The sequence below is a fragment of the Dipodomys spectabilis genome, unplaced genomic scaffold (genome assembly GCF_019054845.1).
Source record: "Dipodomys spectabilis isolate Male_0828 unplaced genomic scaffold, ASM1905484v1 ptg000335l, whole genome shotgun sequence".
NCBI lineage: Eukaryota > Metazoa > Chordata > Mammalia > Rodentia > Heteromyidae > Dipodomys > Dipodomys spectabilis.
The window spans coordinates 29,496-50,537 of NW_024871012.1; the positions used below are offsets into that span (position 1 = coordinate 29,496).

Consider the following 21,042-nt stretch of genomic DNA (forward strand, 5'->3'; position numbering starts at 1 on the left):
GGGAGAAGATCTTCACTAGCCATACAACGGACAAGGGTCTCATATCTAAAATACACCTGGAACTCAAAAAGTTAAATCCCCCAAGAACAAATCTACATATTAAATATTAGTTAAGAGATGTTAAATTATAGATGCCCTAATTTATTATTGTTCTGTTTATAACTACAAACACTACAAAGAACAAATAACCTAAATATCCACTCAGTAAAGGATCCAAGTGTTAAAGCATCAGCCTTGAACCAAAAAAGCTCAGCAAGAGTGTCAGACCTCTTGAATTGAAGCCACAGTACTCACCCAGAATCAAGCAAACAAACAAAGAGGATGTTACTACTGCAAATAAGCTCATATGCTTGGTGTGCACACACACACTACTTGAGATAAAAATAAAATACAGCATCCTATCCGCAAGAAGTCTCATTGCCTCCAAATATAACGTGTGAGAATAAAATTAAAGTATAATACTTAAGTATTTCAGGTGGTAAAAAGCCCTTGCCAAACCCTCTTAGCCAGATAAATGTCTCAGTAGCACAAATAACCTATTACATTCAGATAGTCCCTCTCCATCAAAAAAGTACAAAATAAAACCAAAACACAAATCTCCTTGTGAAAGTCAAATAACATATACATTGTCCTGACTATAGAAACTGTCCAACACTCTTTTGGAGACAGAGCCTCACAATTAACAAGTTCGTTTATCTTTTTTTTTTTTTGGTCCAGAACTTGAACTCAGTACCTGATCAATGTTCACTCATTGGCTGGCACTCTACCAAATGAGCCACATCTCCAACCCAAAGAAGCTCATTTATCTAAATCATACTGGACTAAGTTCTGACAGATTTAGCAGCCTGGCATACTTCTAAATTAAAGAAATAAAATATCTGTTCATTTACTGATACATTTAAATATATATTTAAGGTTTATACAGTAGATTTCTATTATTTTCCATAGACTGGGAATCAGGATTTATGGAGTATTCATACATCATTTACTTTCTCTGTCATATCCCATAATTGTACATATGGTAGCAATGGCATACCTGTACTATAAAAAAGAAGAGGTAATTAACACAGCATAGAGTTTGGAACCAAAGTACAACAGGAAAATCTCATTGCTCCAGTGAGTCCTCTAGAGTCCAGATTTTGGGGGGTATTTTTGTTTGTTCAGTTGGTTGGTTGGTTTTTGTTTTTGTTTTTGTTTTTGTTTTTGGGTCAGTTGTGGGTGTTGAACTTAGAGAGTGGGCACTGTCTCTGAGCTCTTCAGCTCAAGGCTAGCGCTCTACCACTTTGAGCCACAGCTCCTCTTTCAGTTTTCTGGTGGTTAATTGGAGCTAAGAGTCTCATAGACTCTCTGGATACTTTCGGATTTCATATGAGCTCTTGTTCACTTCCCTAGGTTTCTTTTTAGGGTTTGGATGAGTATTTTATGGAATTTGAGTTTGCAGGTATATAACTTATCACTACTAATATTTCTTTTTTCTGAATTAAAAAAGAATCCTCTGCACTGGGAGATTAGCATTGTGATGGCCAAGGGTAAAGTGTTCAGTGTGAAGTTAAACTCCCATTGAACGGTGGAAGGAACGGTGGAGCTCATGAAATGAGGAGCCTCAATGACTCAGAAACTAGACCTCTCTGCCAGATGCCAGTGGGTCACATATGTAATCCTAGACGCTCAGGAGGCTGAGATTTGATGATTGCAGTTCAAAGCCAGACCAAGCAGAAAAGTATGTGAGAATCTTACCCCAATTAACCAGCAAAAACAATGAGAAGTGGAGCAGTGGATCAAGCAGAAGAACACCAACTTTGAATTGAAAAAGGTTAATGGTGTGAGGCACTGAGTTTAAATCCTAGTACTGGGCGCCGGGGCGGGCGCGGGAGATGGGAAGGGATGGGAAGGGGAAACAAAGGAGGAGGCAACAATGCTTGATAAGAAATGTACTCATGACCTTGCCCATGTAATTGTAACCCCTCTGTCCAGTATTCTCACAATAAAAAAAAAAAATTCTAGTCCTGGGGTTTGAACTCAGGGCCTGGGCACCTTTGCTTAGCTTTTTTCCTTAAGGCTGGTGCTCTACCACTTGAGCCATACCTCCACTCTAGCTTTCTGGTGATTAATTGGAGATACGCATCTCACAGACTTTCCTGCCTGGGCTGGCTTTGAAACTTGACCCTCAGATCTCAGCCTCCTGACTAGCTAGGATGACAGGCGTGAGCCACCAACACCCAGCTCAATCTGTTTTGTGGCTATCATCACATTATAAGGTATCATAAACATGAAAGGAAAACAAGGCAATGTTACCTTGGTGTTCTATAAACATTCTGTCAACAGGTAAAATAAGAATTTCCAACCCACAGGACTTACCAGCCTGGGTAATTCAATGTGGGTGGGACTAGTCAATGTTTAACAAAGGCCAGGAACGTGACTCTAGCCATCCCCAAAGGAGCCTCACCAGGCCCTGCATACATGGATAGTAATATTGCTAAAATCAGAATGGCCTCTAATTAAAATATTGTTTCTTCATCTTCCTTTTAATTTGCTCCCCCCCACCCCAAGGCAATAATCATCCAACCTTACAGTGGCCTCCATGACCCTGGGGAATTTTCCATAACCCTCCCTTCCTCTCTCTTCCTTAGGCTAACCTTGTTGAACTTTGTTCTACAAGTTGAGTTTCCAAAGGGTTTCTGTGGTCAAACTCAAGCCATCTGCCTTGCAGCCTACTCCCTGCTGACACAAAAAGTCTCTGAACGGAAAATGGAGTTAAAATTACCTGTCTGAATCATCTGAACACACTGTCCTGAAATGTCCTGAGCAGCTACCATTTGCCACAGATAAAGTTTTGTTGGAGATAAAGAGTATTCACAATATTTTGAATCATCAGTTCTGTGTACTGTGTATTATTTAAGCAGACAAGATGTTCTATACATTATCCAAACAATGTATACTACCCATTGGGACGGATGCATTATTTCCCTATAATGTCTATTCCTCCTCCACCTCCATCCATCCACCCACCGTCAAGAGGGGGAAAAAAGACGGAGTGGTGCTGTGGCTCAAGTGGTAGAGCATTAGCCCTGCACACAAAGAAGCTCGGGGACAGCATCCAGGCCTGAGTTCAAGCACCACAACTGACAGAGAGAGACAGAGAGAGGGAGGGAGCACTGAGTGGAATGAAATCACAACAATCAGAACAGTGATGTCATTATGTGTAACTTCTTTCCCCTGAAGATTTCATTCATTCAATAACCAGATAAGCTTCCTTAGTGATTGCACAGGGGCTTAACTTAGGTACAAAGCTGACAGTCCTTTCTTCTTACCAGATTGTCTACAATAATGGAAAAGCAACAGACATATATTAAAATAAATGAATACTCCAGCTGCTGCTGGCTCACATGTGTAATTTTAGCTACTCAGAAGGCTGAGATCTCCCATTGCAACAATGAGATGTACAAGTCGTTATGTCGAAAAACGAACTTCACAACTTTGGGGGGTGGGAGGATCGGGTGGAGGGAGGTAGGGGGAGTATGGGAAGGGATGAGAAGGGGAAACAAAGAGGAGGCAACAATGCTTGATACTCATTATCTTGCCCATGTAATTGTAACTCCTCTGTTCAGTATTCTCACAATAAAAAATAAATTTTAAAAAAAAGAATTGGTAAAAAAAAAAAAAAAAAGAAGAAGAAGAAGGCTGAGATCTGAGGATGTCTGTTCAAAACTAGCTGGACAAGAAAGTTTGTGAGATTCTTATCTCCACTCAAACACCAAAAACCCAGAAGTGGAGCTGTAGCTCAAGTAGTAGAGCACCAGCCTGGAATGTAAAAGCTAAAGGACAATGCTCAGGTCCTGAGTTCAAGCCTAACACTGGCACAAAAACTAATAATACTAAATACTCATTTACACATATCATCAAACCCTCAAGACAAGTCCTATTTCTAAGTTTCTTTAGTATTCTAAGTAGTATTTTTTTTTAAATGCAATTAAACATTGTACCTGTGAGGGTCTTTTGAACTGGGTATGAATTTGTTACATTCTCTCTTGTTGAATACTCCTTCAATCCAGGATTTCTGGAACAGAAGAGAAAATGTCATTATCACATATTCTAATGGAGGGAAAAGCAGTGTGACCACAGCTGCTCAGGTAGGCCACAGGCCTTTGTGAGACATGGATGCTCATTGAGATTCCAAGGCTAGCCCAAAGCAAGTTAAGCAGTTATTGGTTTCCATAGCAGACAATATGCACACAAGCAAGTCAAAGATTTAGACAAAAAGTACTCATAAAATTAATCGGTCCATAATCTCACTTTGAGCAACAAGAGCTTACTAATACACAATTGGTGTGTTCACTTAATCTACCAAGAGTCACTCTTATTATCTTATGATATTATCTCATGCTATAAGCCTATGGCATGGATATTAAGCTCTCAGAACTTCAGAATTCTCACCCACAGAATCCCACTTTGGCTAAGATTTCATAAGAAGCTAGAAGGAGCATCAGAGGAAAGATGGCAAGATTCTTTGCCCTGTCTGTGAGCAGAGCTCACTTTTGGTTGTGGTATTTAAGTTTTGCACAGCATTGACTGAGGTGTTACAAAAGAGTCAATATGTCCTCAGAGAATTCTCCCTTCTGCATTTCAAAATACTTAAAGTCCATGAATTCATCCAAAAATGTTTTGGACAGGCATCTGTGTTGCATGGGAATTCTGTGCCAAACAGGAGAGCTCTTGCTGTCAGCAAATGTAGAATAAAAAGAAAGAAACATATAAAAACCGGTATCATTTCACTTCATGTGCATAATTAGTTATTAAATAAAGATGCAAACCAAGTATAATAGCACCCAGCTGTAGTGTTAGCTAGTTTCAAAGCTAAAGCAGAAAGATAGCTTGAGCCCAGGAGTTTGAAACGAACCTGAGCAATATAGAGAGATCTCTAATATAAAAACCCCCATATCAACATAGATAGGTAGGTAGGTAGATAGGTAGGAAGGATGGCTAGATAGATAGACAGACAGACAGACAGACAGACAGACAGACAGATAGATAGGCAGACAGATCAGCTGCAAGTAGGGTCTCTAATATAAGAGTCAAATGCACTAGGAAAGTTAAGCTCAGTCTTTTTTTGGGGGGGGGAGTGCTAATACTGGGGCTTGAACTACAAACTTCAAGGTCTTTCTTTCCTTTTTCACTCAAAGTACCTCAAGAAACAGCTCTACTTGCAGTTTTTTGTTGGCTTCTCAGAGATAAGAGTCCTGAATTTGTCTGCTTCACTTGGCTTTGAACCATGATCTGCACACCTCAACCTTCTGAGTAGCTAGAATCACAGGCATGAGCTACCAGTGCCTAGCTAGTCTCTCTTCTTTCCAAAGGTTGGCGAGCAGCTCTGTGTAGGACTTTTGGGGCAATTCACTCAAGCTCTTCATGCCTGTTTCTCTTCTATAAACATGACACAAATAACATGGACTCAGAGCTTGCTCAGTAGTCAAGCGCGTGTTAGCATTCCAAGTCCTAAACTCACTCCTACAAAACTCAGCACTAAAAATAGCAATAGTAAGAATAACATTTCTTCATAGAGCAATTGAAAGGATTATGTAAAGACAAGGCTAAGATTGTCCGGCGCTATTAGTTCACGCCTGTAATCCCAGCCACTCAGGCGGCTGATACCTGAGCATTAACGTTCAAACCCAGCTGGGCAATCGAGCATGTGAGACGTTTACCTCCAATGGATCATCCTAAAGCCAGATGTGGAGCCATGACTCGAGTGGAAGAGTGCCTTCCTTGAACAAAAAGGCAAATGGACAGTGCCCAGGCCTTCGGTTCAAGCCCCAGTACTGGTGCGTGCACACACACACACACACACACACACACACACACACATGCACACACAGACTTAGATCTCTTCCAGTTTATTCAGTCTCACTAAAGCTTAGCTCTCACAGTTGTCCAAAACAAAGGTAAAAAAAATACCTCTGGGTCCATGGATTGGGAACTTAAGTTCGTCCTATTTTTTCCATAGGGAAAAAAAATGCCTCTTTCTCTCCGAGTCACCCGTCACGCACCTCCCAGAATACAATCTAATTACTTTCCAGGTCCACTTTTTTCTTCCAAAACTCCAACTCATGTAGGCCTCTGCCCCTTTTCTGTTGCCCCAACCCAATGAGGATTGAATGAACAACAACACAAACACATTTAAAATAGAACTTCAAGCACCCTCGTGTAGAGTTTTCCCTCAAAGGTATAAACATGAAGCTGGTGCCACTGCAAGATATGAAAACTTGATTCCCACAACTCTTGCATCTCAGCTCGAAGCTATGGAAGCGATCATCAGCCTGGCCTGGCAAGGGTCTCGACAATTCTCACTTCAGGGCTCCACGTTTTCCTCACATGGTATCCTTTGCTGTTCGCTGAACAGAGATCCAACTGTTTACTGGTTGTAGTTCAACAATCCAAATCCATACCTAACGTGTCAGTTTATGCTAATGGAGCAGTAAACAGTGGCAATTACAGTTAAGAGTGGAAACTTGGCCATTTCTGCAGCCGTTCTGGTGCTGGTTCTTCATAGAGTAGATGCTCATGTGGTAGAGCGCCAGCCTGGGAAAATCCAAGCAAGGCCAAAGGTCCTGAGTTTAAGACCCAAAAACGGGGGATGGGGGAGAGATTACAGATTACAGATATAGTTTGGTGGTAGAGCATTTTCCTGACATGCACTAGGTCCTGGGTTCTATTCCCAGCACCACAGGTATGAGAGGTGGGCTAAGAAGAGGCCGTTACTGTATTTGTCTTGAGCCTGCAACCTGCAGGAAACCACCAGAGCTGTTCAAATGAAGAAATAATATTTCCAGACTTCAGAGTACCATTTGATCCTTTTATTTTTGCAGAGCTACATTTGGAGCACGACTTCTTCAAACTGAGTGCGGGGCAGATGGGCTTCCGGGGGTGCGCGTGCAATCTGTTAGCGGGGGAAGCCATCAGAGGAAAACCATCTCACTTACTTGGAAGAGTCAGCCCCGGCCTCATGCAAGGCGCTGTCTGAACATCGCAGGGAGGCCTCATCTGACTCGCTGAGACCAGGAGGAAAGGTCTCAGGAAAACATCCAGATCCAAAGCATGCACAAATGAAAGCCCTGTTCCCAACCAAACTCTCGTGGTATATGGACTTACTTCTTATTAAATTATCTTGGGGCAGGGGGGAGGAGGCAGGTCAGCATTTAATATAAACTCAGAAAGAGTTGGCATTTGGGAGAGTAAGGGCGGCACATAAAAGGATGAACAAATACAACAGTGGCGCTACTAGACACTATGTGGAAAACGAACTGGATAGCTTGTGGGTGGGGCTGGGAGGGAAAGACTGGGAGAGAGGACACAAGGGAAGACATGGTTCAGAGAGAATTGTACCCACTACTCTTTACCTGATTCGTGAAACTGTAACCCCCCAGCATATCAACTCTACAACAGATAGATAGATAGGTAGATAGATAGATAGATAGATAGATAGATAGATAGATAGATAGATAGATAGATAGATAGATAGATAGATTAGAACAATTAGCCTAAAACTTCTTAACTAAATGTTTAAAGGAACATATTCACCCAAAAGTACATAAGAGCTTTGTCTTCTATTTTTGTTCATCTCTGAAGGCAGCAGGATTTTCCTACTTGCTTCTGCACTTAAAGCATTGCAATATGTTTTTGGTTACAGTATATAAAGAAGAGAGGTTCCCATGTAATTGTAACCCCTCTGTACAGTATTTTCACGATAAAAATTAAAATTAAAAAAAAGAAAAGTGGCTTCACACTGATATATAGTCAGAAAAGGAGAAAGTATATTAATATCCTTTTTAGACCATTGTGTTTTATTTTTTGTTGTAAGCTAGAGATGGAACCCAGGGCCTCAGGCATGCTAGGCGAGTGCTCTACCACTGAGCCACATCCCAGCCCAAGATAGTTCGGAATTCATCATATAACCTTGAGAAAAGTATATGCATGAAAGTATGAGTTAAAAGGACAAATTATGTCCCCATGCTATTATGAAAATAAATTTGACTTGGGGGTGTCAGGAAGCCGGGTGCTGGGGGCTTGCCCCTGTACACCTAGTTATTCAGGAAGTTAAGATCTGAATATTTCAGTTTGAGCCCAGCCTGGGCAGAAAATTCTGGGAGACTTTTATCTCCAATTACCCAGCAAAGAGCTAGAAATGGAGGTGAGGCTCAAGTGGTAGAATACCAGCCTTGAGGAAAAGTAGACGAGCCAGATTTTCACAGAGAGAGAGTGAGAGGGGGGGGGGAAGGAAAGGAAAGGAAAAGAAAGAGGGAAGGGAAAGGAAAGAGGGAAGGGAAAGGAAAGAGGGAAGGGAATGGAAGGGAAGGGAAGAGAAAAGAGAAGGGTGAAGGGAAGGGAAAAGAAAAGGGAGAAAGGAAAGGAAGGGAAGGGGGAAAAAAAAGAAAGGAGTACTTAGCCAACTGCTAGCCTATGACTGCACAGGCTCCCCAAGGCCGGATGAGTGAGCAGGAATCCACCATTCTCCAGACAACCTGACTTCCTGTGTCCATAGCATACTTACTCTGTGTACTTCAGCTCAACGAGTAGACCGCAGTATTTCAAGACCTCCCTGTTTACCCTCATACTCAACTGAAGGAAGTTCCAGCAGAAAGAAAAAGCACTTTACAGATTAAAATCCTCACATTTTGTACCTGATGGGCAATGTGCAGCACTTCAAGGGTTATTTTGTGTGCATTCCATTTTTAACACTATAGCTGACTTCAATGCTTTACTGCACCCACTCTCCTAACGATGCCATTAAAAATGACCTTCCAGTGACCTTGCAAGCATTGTGGCATGGCGGACCAAGCTTTAGGAAGTATATGTTCTACCAGTTTATCCACTCCTCCTTGAAGACACCGATAAACCTCTACAACAACAGCATCATTCATTTATCAAAGAATGCTTTGACAACTCATTCTAATAAAAATAAGGTTTGAGATCATCGTAACTCTGCAGTAAAGCACTTATGTAGTATAAGCATGCTCCTGGGTTTAACCAGCTAATTTAAAGTCCCAAGTGTTAATGTCATATTGGATGCACTTATGTTTACAAATCAATATCGATAATGACTCAAGCATAAGACTCTAGAAGAGAAATTCCTTCTGCCTGCACACAGGTGTGAAGTCTTCATGGAAAATACAAAAGCTAGCAAAATCCTGGGAAGACAACAGAGGTTTAGAGACAGGGTGACAGAATTCCTTGTGGTTTAGAAATATAGATATTTCTGCTTAGATCATTGAGAAATACTCTTGTTAAGGTGACCATAAAAGCTACAAAGTGATTGAGGAGCACTATTCCTACACTACCATATTCCAGGAATTTCCCCAAGCCGTGAACCTAAAAGTATGTACCTCAGGATACATCTGCAGAAGACATCTCCACTACGGAAAAGGAATTTTGTGTAAAGGATAAGAGGAGGGAAGTTTGTCTGTGTATTGTTCTATCAAGGATCCTCTCAGCTCCTCTCCTTTCCCCACCAATTTTAGAAAACCTGTCTGGACTATAACCACCTAATCTTCCATAAGGGAGCTAAAAAAATAGAATGGAAGAAAGACAGCCTCTTCAGTAAATGGTGCTGGCAATATTGATTAAACACTTGTAGAAAACTATAGCTAGATCCGTATATATCAGCCTGCACCAGAATCAACTCCAAATGGATCAAAGACCTTAGAGTCAAAGCAGACACCCTGAAAACATTACAGTATGGAATAGGAGAAACCCTAGGTCTCCTTGGCACAGGCTGAAATTTTCTTAATAGAGACCCAGAAACACAACAAATCAAAGAAAGTTTGGACAAATGGGATTGCATGAAGCTGCAGAGCTTCTGCATGGCAAAGGACATAGCTAGCAAGATCAATAGAAAGCCCACAGATTGGGAGAAGATCTTCACTAGCCATACAACGGACAAGGGTCTCATATCTAAAATATACCTGGAACTCAAAAATTTAAATCCCCCAACAACAAATCCTCAAGGAAACAACTGCCTAATAAATGAGTGGGCTAAAGACTTAAAGAGAGACTTCTCTGAAGAGGAAAGAAGAATGGCCAATAGACACATGAAGACATGCTCAACCTCTCTAGCCATAAAAGAAATGAAAATCAAAACATTGAGATATCACCTCACCCCAGTTAGAATAGCTGTAATCAAGAACTCTAATAACAACAGATGCTGGAGGGGATGTGAACAGAAGGGAACCTTACTGCATTGTTGGTGGGAGTGTAAACTTGTTCAACCACTTTGGAAAGCAATATGGAGGTTCCTCAAAAGACTCCACATAGATCTCCCTTATGACCCAGCAATCCCACTTTTGGGCATTTACCCAAATGATCACAAACAAGACCATACTAAAGCTACCAGCACAACAATGTTCATTGCAGCATTATTTACCATAGCTAAGATATGGAAGCAACCCAGATGCCCCTCAGTAGATGAATGGATCAAGAAAATGTGGTATATACACAATGGAATTCTATGCCTCCATCAGAAAGAATGACATTGCCCCATTTGTTAGGAAATGGAAAGACTTGGAAAATTTTATATTAAGTGAAGTAAGCCAGGCCCAAAGAAACATAGGTCCCATGGTTTCCCTTATTTGCAATAACTAGTACATGTGTAGGACAAGCAGAAAAGGCCAAAAGCTATGTATATATGACCATATAAGATGATGTTAAGCAAAATGAACCCTAAGATAAGGACACAAATATCTTTTTTTTTTCTTTCTTGCTATTGTATCTAACATATTTATAATGTACCATGAGATTTTTTTATTTCTTTCTATGTTCCTCCTCCATGGTATAACCCCTGTTTTCGCTGTATTTGACATCTGTGCCCTGCATCTTGTATATACACTTCTTTAAGTTGGGGAGGGAAAGGGAAAACAAAATGCTTAAATAAGGATACAGCTTGACCCCTTGTAGCAATGAGATGTACAAAACACTATGTTGCAAACGAACTTCACAACTTCGGCAGTGGGGTGGGGATGGGGTAGTTGTGGAGATGGGAAGGGAAGGGATGGTAGGGGAAAAATAAAGGAGGAGGTAATAGGAAAAGCAATCCCTCTGTACAACATTTTTACAATAAAAAACGTACAAAACAAAAAGAAAACCTGTCTGGAAACTGGAATCTGAATCCAATATTTTGCCCTCTCTTAGCCGTAGGCTCTATCCCTTCTACCCCTTTGCTCTCCGCTGCTTTGGCAGGACCTATTCAGTCTTGTCATATTCAATGCTGCTTCCCCCAAGACTCTGTGCTCCCTTCTGCTTAGCAGGGCACATATAGGAGCATTTTGCCACTGCTTTGCAAAGTATATCCTGCAAAATGAAGGTCTCACATGGGAAAAAGAGAAACTGTTGTGTGGCTGTAGAAGCGCCTACAAATATTCTGACATTCAAGAACAGATAAACTCTGAATTCTAGTTTAAATATCTTTGATCGAGGATTTTCGTTGGAAGACAACATAGACCTTTTTTCCACAGCATGAAAATTTGGGAGATTTTTTTTTACAAAATATTTCTGACTTAATATTTCATCTTTATTTTAGGATTTTTGGTTCAGTTTGGGGTTTTTTTTGTTGTTGTTTTCTGTTTCTTTTCTGTTGGTGGTGGTGGTGGTGGTGGTCATGAGGCTTGAACTCAGGGCCTGCGTGCTATCCCTGAGCATTCTTGCTCAAGGTTAGCAGTCTGTCACTTTGAGCCACAGCACCACTTCTGGTTTTCTGATAGTTAATTAGAGATAAAAGCCTCACAGGATTTTTCCTGCCCAGGCTGGCTTTGAACTGGGATCCTTAGATCTCAACCTGCTGAGTAGCTAGGATTACAGGCATGAGCCACTAGGGACTGGCTTAATCTAGGATTTTTTTATCTTAGTCTTTTTTTTTTTTCATCTTAAAACACAAAAGTGAATCAGTTTATCTCAATCTTTAAAATGTTTAACTTAAAGTTTAACAGTAAGAAATGTTTTATTTCTGCTGTATTTTTTGTGTCTTTATTTTGGTGTTATGAATTGAACCCAGGGTTTCCTATTTCTACATTCAGAGAGGAGCTCCGTCTCTGACACACATCCCCAGGCCTCAGCTCATAATCAAAAAGGTCTTGAAAATCTTTAAGATTTTAATCCTATCAAATTTCAGCTAAAGCATTGGGGTAGGGTCTAAACCAGTTTTATTTAGAAAAAAAAAAAAAAGAAGTTTATATCCAGGATGTCCTAAAATCTTAGGAGGAAAAAGATGTTTTTGCAGAATAAGGGTGGTACAGGAAGGGAGTACTAAGAAGTCTGCCAATGGGGGTACCATAAACCCCATAAGCAACAAGGCAGGCAGATATGAAGTGACACTTGCTAGGGTAAAATTTCCCAACTTGTCTGTGTCAGTCTTGGAGCTTGGACTTGTGGCCTGGGATCTATCCCTGAGGTTTGTTTGTTTTCTCTCTACCACTTAAAGCCAAAGCTCCACTTCTGGCTTTGTGTGTGTGTGTGTGTGTGTGTGTGTGTGTGTGTGTTGTTAACTGGAGTTAAGAGTCTCACAGTCTTTCCTGACTGGACTGGCTTTGAACCACAATCCTTAGATGACAGCCTCCTGCATAGACAGGAATGCGCTACAGGAGCTCAGCAAACTTCTGTTTCTTGATATTACTCCCAATGTTCAAAGTTCCAGGATTGGGTTTTAGAGACAGACTACACTTGTAGTGCTGTTCAGGAAGAATAAGAAGAATTACTACTCCTACATAACTTTTCTAAATTGCCAAAAAGTGGGTTTCCTTTCTCACTGGGTTATGATTATTAAGATATTTTTCTGCATTCCATCTCTTCTGTGACTGTAAGATGAGAATAAACACATATTCTATCCATAAAGAAGTGACTTTAACCCAAAAGAACAATTATAAAAGAGGGATTAAAGTAAAGAAACCAGCTGGGCACCAGTGGCTGGCGCCTCTAATCCTTCCTACTCAGAAGGCCAGATCTGAAGATTGACTGGTTGACAGCCATCTTGGACAAGGAAGGCCATGAGATGCCAATAAACCACTTTAAAAAAAAAAAAAAAAAACAGATGTAGAGCTGTCGCTGAACTAGTAGAACGCTAGCTTTGAGCAAAAAAAGCTCAAGGACATTAACCAGACCAGGAATTCAAGCCCCAGTGAAGGCACAAAAAACAACTAAAGAAAGGAAATTAGCTTTTCTTTTTCTGGGAAGATATCATTCCTATGCTCATACTATTTTGTGATTGCACTATAAATCCACCTCCACGTACAAGCCCAGGCTATAATATCATAAAAATAAAATAATTCAAATGAGCCATCAGTGCTGATAGGGCAGAGAACAGAGCTAAGGGATTCTAATACTTCTCAACTTCTCTCTGGCTGGACCTAACACCCTCCCTGCCCCACTGTGGAACTGACAGACCCTGACACCAAGAGACAGAACCCCTCCCTCAACGGCAAGAACTAGGAGAGTTCCTCCCCCGTCCTTCGCCTATCCACCCTGCTTTTCAGCTGGCTGGCTGCTAAAGTCAAGTGGCCGGCAGCAAGATGTGATTTCTTTCTGACATGTGTCCAAGATAGAGTTGCTTACAAAGAACACACTCCCTCCTAGGGGAAGTGGCTGTAAGAAGCTCAGAAAAAGACAAACATGACCTGGAATGGCTTTCTCCTCTGTTCCCTGTAAGAATTAGGAAGCAATGTATAGTCTTGTGGCAATTCACAATTCTCCCCTAGACTACCTTTCTTAAGGTTGTCCTACAAACTCAAGCTAATTGTAGGAAGAGTTTAAGTTGTAAGAGCCAAGCACAGTGACACACATTCATAGTCCCAGCTACTTCAGAGGCCGAGGCAGCATTCCTTGCAGCCAGGCATACTAGATCAGTCTGAACAACATAGGAAAACCCCTGTCTTCACAGAGCAATTGGCTAGCCAGGTGCTGGTGGCTCATGCCTGTAATCCTAGCTACTCAGGAGGCTGAGATCTGAGGATCAAGGTTCAAAGCCAGCCCAAGCAGAAAAGTCTGTGAGACTCTGATTTCCAATAAACCACCAGAAAACCAGAAGCAGCACTATGACTCCAAGTGGTAGAGTGCTAGCGTTCAGCAAAAGAGCTGGGGACAGTGCCCAGAGTTGAAGCCTCAGGATGAATAAAAACACAGAACAAAAAGCAAGCAAACACACAAAAAAAGCAATGGACCGGGCATGGTGGTTCATATCTGTAGTTCCCCAGCACTTGGGAAGCGGAGGTAGCAGGATTGAAAGCACTGGGCCAGCTGGGCTACAAAACAAATTTCAGGCCAGACTGAGCTACATAATGAGATCCTGTGCCAATAAACAAGGAAGGGGGGAAGAAAAAGGAGGAGAAAGAGGAGGAGGAGGAGGAGGAGGAGGAGGAGGAGGAGGAGGAGGAGGAGGAATAGATTTTCAACCTTCATCTCTAGACTGATCCAAAAATATCTATTTGCTCAACAATAAAACTGCCAGCTTGGAAGGCAGAGTGTGTGTAGTCCTGCTAAGGCCAAAGATCAGGCTTTGCTTTATTTCATTTTAAAATCTCTATAAAGTTCGAGCTCACTGTGGTGACAAAGATTAAAGAGAAATAAGCAATAGTGGCTGAAATTTTGTAAAGCACCTTGTGAAGTAAATGAATCCGAGGAGAACACAGTCCTTCCTGGGACGATTACAAGATTTAATTTACAAAACCTCCTAGTCCTAAATAGATCAAAGGAGGATATCTACTTTCTCCAGTAGGAGGAGGAGGAGGAGGAGGAGGAGAAGGAGGAGGAGGAGGAGGAGGAGGAGGACGAGGAGGACGAGGAGGACGAGGAGGACGAAGAGGAAGGTATCTTCATATAAAAAGACCAGCCCAGTCTATAAGCTCCTATTATCAGCAAGGAGCAGGTTATTCAGTCTGTTCAGGCCCCATCTGCCCAGTGCAAAGCACTTTACGAACTCCTGAAGTGTGTTATAAACTTGCTCAACCTGCCTCGTGCTCCACCGCCGCTCTTATCCCCACCTGTGGAATGAGGATCTGGGTCTCATGGCCGTTACATAATTTTCACTAGGGGCGCAACGCTCAGCAGCGACTGTGGGGTCATAGACAGGCAGTCACTTGAGTGCATGCCCTTAGCAACTACCTTTCCCATGGCTAACCTGCACACCTCGTTGCTAAGACCAAGTCAGGCGAGACGGCACACGCTTGCAGTCCCAGATACTGGCACTGAGGCAGGAAGGTTGTTCGAATCCAGGTACTGAAGTCAAGTCAACGAGACAGGTATGCTAATATCGACCCAGTAGCAGGTGGCAAAGGAAAGAAAGCATGAGAGAAAGGAAAGAAAGAAAGAAAGAAAGAAAGAAAGAAAGAAAGAAAGAAAGGAAGGAAGGAAGGAAGGAAGGAAGGAAGGAAGGAAGGAAGGAAGGAAGGAAGGAAGGAAGGAAGGAAGGAAGGAAGGAAGGAAAAAGAAAGAAGGAGGGAAGGAGAGGGGAGGAAGGGAGAAGGGGCAAGGAAGGAAGGAAGGAAGGAAGGAAGAAAGGAAGGAAGGAAGGAAGGAAGGAAGGAAGGAAGGAAAGGAGGGAGGGAGGGAGGGAGGGAGGGAGAGTGGAAGGGGAGGGACAGGGAATGAGAAGGGAGGGAAAGAAACATTTTGAGCTGTTCTCTAGTTAATCACCGGGCTAGAAGGGGAGTGTGGAGAGATTAGAACGGTAGGCCAGGGCAGGGAACGTGGCTTAGTGCTAGAGTGCTTGCCTAGCACACACGAGGCCCTGGGTTCAATTCTCCTTGGTATCACATAAACAAAAAATGAGTAAGATTAATAAAAGAAAAGAAAAACCAGCCATTAACATGATTTTTTAAAGAGCCATAGGTCACAATAACAACAGCAACAATAAACTTGGTTTTACATTCCTGAATATATACATTGAAACCATCCATAACTTGAACCCCAGGAAGCCAATCCCCAAGTGCCAACACACACACACACACACACACACACACACACACACACACACACACACACAGGCTCTTGTCTCTTCATTCAAGCAGACCAATTTCTACCTGCTCTTCCAGGACATGGCGCTGTTCTGGCTAGCACCTGTAACGGTTCAGTGAATCTTTATTTCATAGAACGCTCAGTCTCAAGCACTGTGGTCTAACGGCAGTGTTTCCAGTTTGCACATCATCTTCCTAGCAAGCACAAGGCACACATCAAGATATTTCACTTTCAAGAAGGAGTTTGTATATCATCTTTTCGCTGATACGGGGGCAGGGGCGGGGCGGGGGCTTAGAGCAGCACAGTTCAACCTGATTGCTCTCAACAGATTGTCCAAGGCATCCCTGACTGAAATCAAGTCTCAACTGGCAGAAAGAAGCGCTAATTCGTGGTGACTGTTTGCTTTCTAGATCAGGAAGTTGGGTGACTTTCCTAAGACCAGGAGGGCAGAGAACCAGCAGTAAAACCATGATTACTTGGTTTCTTTCAACACTGCCTTCCTCTTCTGCTAGTACTTCCAAAGAGTTCATCATTCTGTACCTCAATTCCTTTTCGATCCGACCAGAGGAGAATCCATGGAAACACACACGCTATACACCCCAAAGATGGCGTCAGATTTTCACACTTTTTCTTCCAATCATGAGGAAAACGTTCTGCAGGTCCCCGATTTTTTTTTTTCATTTTCATTTAATTTAATTTTGGTTTACATGAGCAACTTGAGCTGATCCTCCGGCCCCCAAAGCCTGCAAATCCCAGTACTGGGGAGGATGCATGATAGGGATGTTAAACCTGAACACAGGGCAGGAGAAAATCCCCAAGAGGCAATGAGTTCCCTCCCAGGTCCCCGAACCCGTCTGCCACCGAGAGCATCTCTCTCCTTTCTTTTTCTTTTTCTTTTTCAAGCAGTGCTGTGGCTTGAACTCAGGGCCTGAACATTGCCCCTTAGCTTTTTTTTGCTCAAGGCTGGTGCTCTACTACCCAAGCCATAGCTTCACTACTGGCCTTTTGACAGTTAATTGGAGTTAAAAGTCTCACTGACTTTCCTGCCCAGGCTGGCTTTGAATCGGATCCTCAGGCCTCAGGCTCCTGAGTAGCTAAAATGACAGGTGTGAGTCACCGACCCCCTACGGGAGGACCAAGCTCTGTAGGCCACAGAAATACAAGGTAACCACAGCCAAGAATGCTTCTGTCCATCCTCCCTAGAAAAATTGTATTTCCAGTAACAATGGGCTGTGAGAAGAAAGTCCTTACAAAAAGACAAGAAAGAATCCAGCCTTTTAGGCAAACAAAACATTTAATTCGCATGGCTAGAGACTGGTTGTAACATTCTGGAATAGTCTCAGAATTTTCTGGGGGACAGCCAAGAAATATGCAAATGCCAACTGATTAAAGGTGAGAGAAAGAAGCCTAGCTTAGTGACTCACACCTGTAATCCCAGCTCTTGGGAGGCCAAGGCTGAGGAGTTCCATGACTCCACAGCAAGATTCTGTCTTTTTTTTTTTTTTTTAAAAAAAGGTAATAATAACAATAAGAGAAGGAAGCATTTGTCTCCTCAAAACATTGGGACCTGGAGAAAAGTCAATCAGAAGAAATTTGCAAGCCTCACCTCCACCAATCTCCCTCCACACCGGGGAACAGCTGTGAATTCCAGTCAAAAGTTCACCTAAGCCAGGGATGTGGCTCACACCTGTAATCTCAGCCACTCGGGAGGCTGAGATCTGAGAATCATGGTTTGAAGCTAATATTGGCAGGAAAGTCCATGAAACTCTTATCTATAACTAACTACTACCAAAAAGAGAGAGAAAGAAAGAAAGAAAAAGAAAAGATAAAGTCAAAAGCAGAGCTGTGGATCAAGTGGTAGATTGCTAACCTTGAGCAAAAAATCAAAGCTCATGGATAGCTCCCAGGTCCTGAGTTCAAGCCCCAGGACTGTTCCCTCACCCCCAAAAAAGGAAAAGTTCAGCTCCTTCTGAAGACAGACTCAACAACTATATTCTGCGTATGAGAAACCTCACTGTGAAAAGCTTGAATGAAGGTATTAGTATTTAATTTTGGTAGATTATACACATGCAATGATATTTACCAACCTAATCCTATTCCAGGGTGTGGTTCTGTCTTGTTGTGCATATTTGTATCATCCTGCAACTACCTGCAAACTTGAAACTTTTTCTTTTTGGCCAGTCCTGGGACTTGAACTCAGGGCCCGGGACCTGTCCTTGAGCCTCTCTGTGCTCAAAGCTAGCCCTCTACCACTTGAACCACAGTGCCACTTCTTGCTTTTTCTGAGTAGTTTGTTGAACATGAGAGTCTCATGGACTGGGTTTGAACCACCACCCTCAGATCTCAGCCCCCCAGGTAGCTAGGATGCTAGGCATGAGCCACCAGCCACACCTGAAACTTTCCATACCAGTTATCTGCTCATTCCCCTCCCTCATTCCTGGCCGCCAGCCTATTACCTTGCATTTCTATAAGTTTTACTTTGTAGGTAGCTCAGAAGTACAGTCCTCTATTGTTCTATCGTTTATCTTTTTGTGACTGGCCTATTTCACTTAGTGCAGTATCTTCAAGGCTCACTCACCTGCTAGCATAGAAAACGTTTCCTTCCTCTTTGAGGCCAAGTAATATTCTGTTGAATGGATGTATACAGCACATTGTGTTTGTTCATTCAGTGAAATCTACTTCTATATTTTAGGACTATGGTTCTATTGAACTAATATTTCAGAGAGAGAGAGAGAGAGAGAGAGGAGAGGCAGTTGATGATGGTGTTAACACTCTAGAAGAAAAAAACCAACACGCTACCTAAGGCTAGGTATCCAATGTCATCAAGACGCAGCCCTTCATTCCTTTTTATACCAACCATATAAAAGTCTTGTTCACTGCACATTCCCAGTTCAGAAACAGGGTTTGGGGCCCGGTGCTGGTGGCTCACATCTGCAATCCTAGCTACTCAGGAGACTGAGATTTGAGGATCACCGCTGAAAGCCAATCTGAGCAGGAAAGCCTGTGAGACTCTAATCTCCAATTAACCAGCAAAAAAGCTGGAAGGGAAGGTATGGCTCAAGTGGTAGAGGGCCAGCCTTGAGCAAAAAAAAACAAAAAGCAAAGTGACAACAGCTAGGCCCTGAGTTCATGCCCCAGTACCAGCGGGCGTGTGTGTGTGTGCGCGCGCACACACACACACACACGCACACACACACACACACACACACCACAAGACACTGAGCTAGATTCAGAGCTCAGCTCTATTCTTCTCTTCCCACCCTCGTCTTTCCTCTCACTGGCACACGGGAGGGGGACAGTGGTGATTTTAGTCTCTTTATTTGGGGGCTGTACTGGGGCTTCACCTCAGGCCCCCCCCCCCCCCGCTAGACAGGTGCTTTATCCCTTGAGCAAATCCACCCGTCCCGTGCTTAGTCTATGAACGCGCTGGCAACCGCCCAATATGTGAAGCGCAGCGCGTCGCATCTCAAGTCCTCTGCTCTCTCTTGTTCCAGAGGAGCAAGCACTGAGGGCCAGTGGCTCGGGCTGTCTGACTTCGGAGAAAGGCTTGGACCGACGAGGCCAGGCTGGAGAGCGCCCACTGTCCCCGGACCGACGAGGCCAGGCTGGAGAGCGCCCACCGTCCCCCCATCCTGCCCTGTGCCCAACGCGCTCCACACGCGCGACGCGGGACGAAGCCCCCCAAAACTGGTAAGTGGTTGCCAGTGTGAGCCATGACCTCAGAGGGGGACACCGAGGCGCAGCTAGGAGCTCCAGGATCTCCATGGGGGGGGGGGGGGGGGAGACGGAGATGGAGAGGAAGAGAGAGAGCAGAGAGGAGAGAGGGGAGAGGGGAGATGGCCCCCGCTGGCGATCAGCGTGGCGGGTCCCGCGGGGCGCGTGGAGTCGGGGCGGGGCGCGGTGGTTCTCGCCCCGCGTGGCGGCCCGGGACCCCGCGTGGGGCCGGCTCGGCGCGGTGGGGGGGCGCCCGGGGCCGTGGGGGGCCGGGGCCGGGCTGGGCGCGTCTGCCGCCGCCGCCGCTGTCCCCGGAACCTCAGCCCGCCGGGGCCGGCCTGTCCGCTCCCGCGGGCGCACGGCGGGTCCCCCCCGTCCGTCCTCCCCGCCGCCCCGACAGCGCCTCCGCGCGGGCCCGGGGCTCTCACCTGCCTGCGGCCCGCGGGAGGTCGGCCCTTCATGCTGGGCCGCCGGGCTGGGAGCCGGGCTGGCCGGGCTCGGGACGGTGGAGACCGGACAGCCTGGGCTCCACCTCCGCACGCCGCCTTTTACGGCCCGGTGCGTGTGTGTCACCGTCCCCCCCCCCCCCCCCCCCCGCTCCCTCCCCGGCGACTCCCACCGACCAGGCCCGGGAGGACCCGGACGGGACCCGCCGCGCCCTGGGCTCGTGCGGGGTCAGGGCGTGCAGCCCGGGGACTCAGTCCCCAGAGCCAGCCAGCCCGGCAGGTGGCCCTGGGCCTCAGTTTACTCATCTGTGTAAGGGGGGGCGAGGAGAAAGGAAAAGAGCAAGGGGAACAACCAACTCCCTTAAACAAAGGAAAACGCTCACTGGCTCCAGGCGAAGCAAGGTGCTGTTGTTACCTCCGTGGTGTGGGGGGGTCTCCAAGTAGTCTTTGATCTTTAACCCTGAAGATGGTGAGTGTGTGTGTGTGTGAGTGTGTGTGTGTGTATGTGTGTGTGAGACTGTGTGTTGGTCCTGGGGCTTGGCACTGACCCTAAGCTTTTTTATCCCTTTTTTCTGACAATCATGGGGCTTGAACTCAGCTCTTTGACTCAAGGCCAGTGCTCTACTGCTTTGAGCCACAGCTCCACTTCCAGTTTCCTGGTGGTTTATTGGAGAGAAGGGAGGGGAAGGGGAAACAAAGGAGGAGGCTACAATGCTTGATAAGAAATGTACTCATTATCTTGCCCACGTAACTGGAACCCCTCTGTTCAGTATTTTCACAATAAAAAAAAAAAAGACTCTCACTGACTTTCCTGCATGGGCTGGCTTCGAACTGTGATCCTCAGATCTCAGCCTCCTCAATAGCTAGGATTACAGTGCCCAGCTTTGTTCAAAGC

General features: G+C 44.3%; 1 protein-coding gene across 1 annotated transcript in view; it reads right to left on the reverse strand.

Annotated features, from left to right (window-relative positions):
• The window catches only part of LOC122095103 (transient receptor potential cation channel subfamily M member 6-like), a 47,755-nt gene extending 27,593 nt beyond the window's left edge, over positions 1 to 20,162 (reverse strand). The window contains exons 1-2 of the mRNA XM_042665571.1: positions 20,130 to 20,162; positions 3,984 to 4,057 (exon numbers count right to left, since the gene is read on the reverse strand). Of these exons, the coding sequence (XP_042521505.1) occupies positions 3,984 to 4,057; positions 20,130 to 20,162 (107 nt within the window). The remainder of the gene's footprint in view (positions 1 to 3,983; positions 4,058 to 20,129) is intronic.
• Between the last annotated feature and the right edge of the window lie 880 nt (positions 20,163 to 21,042).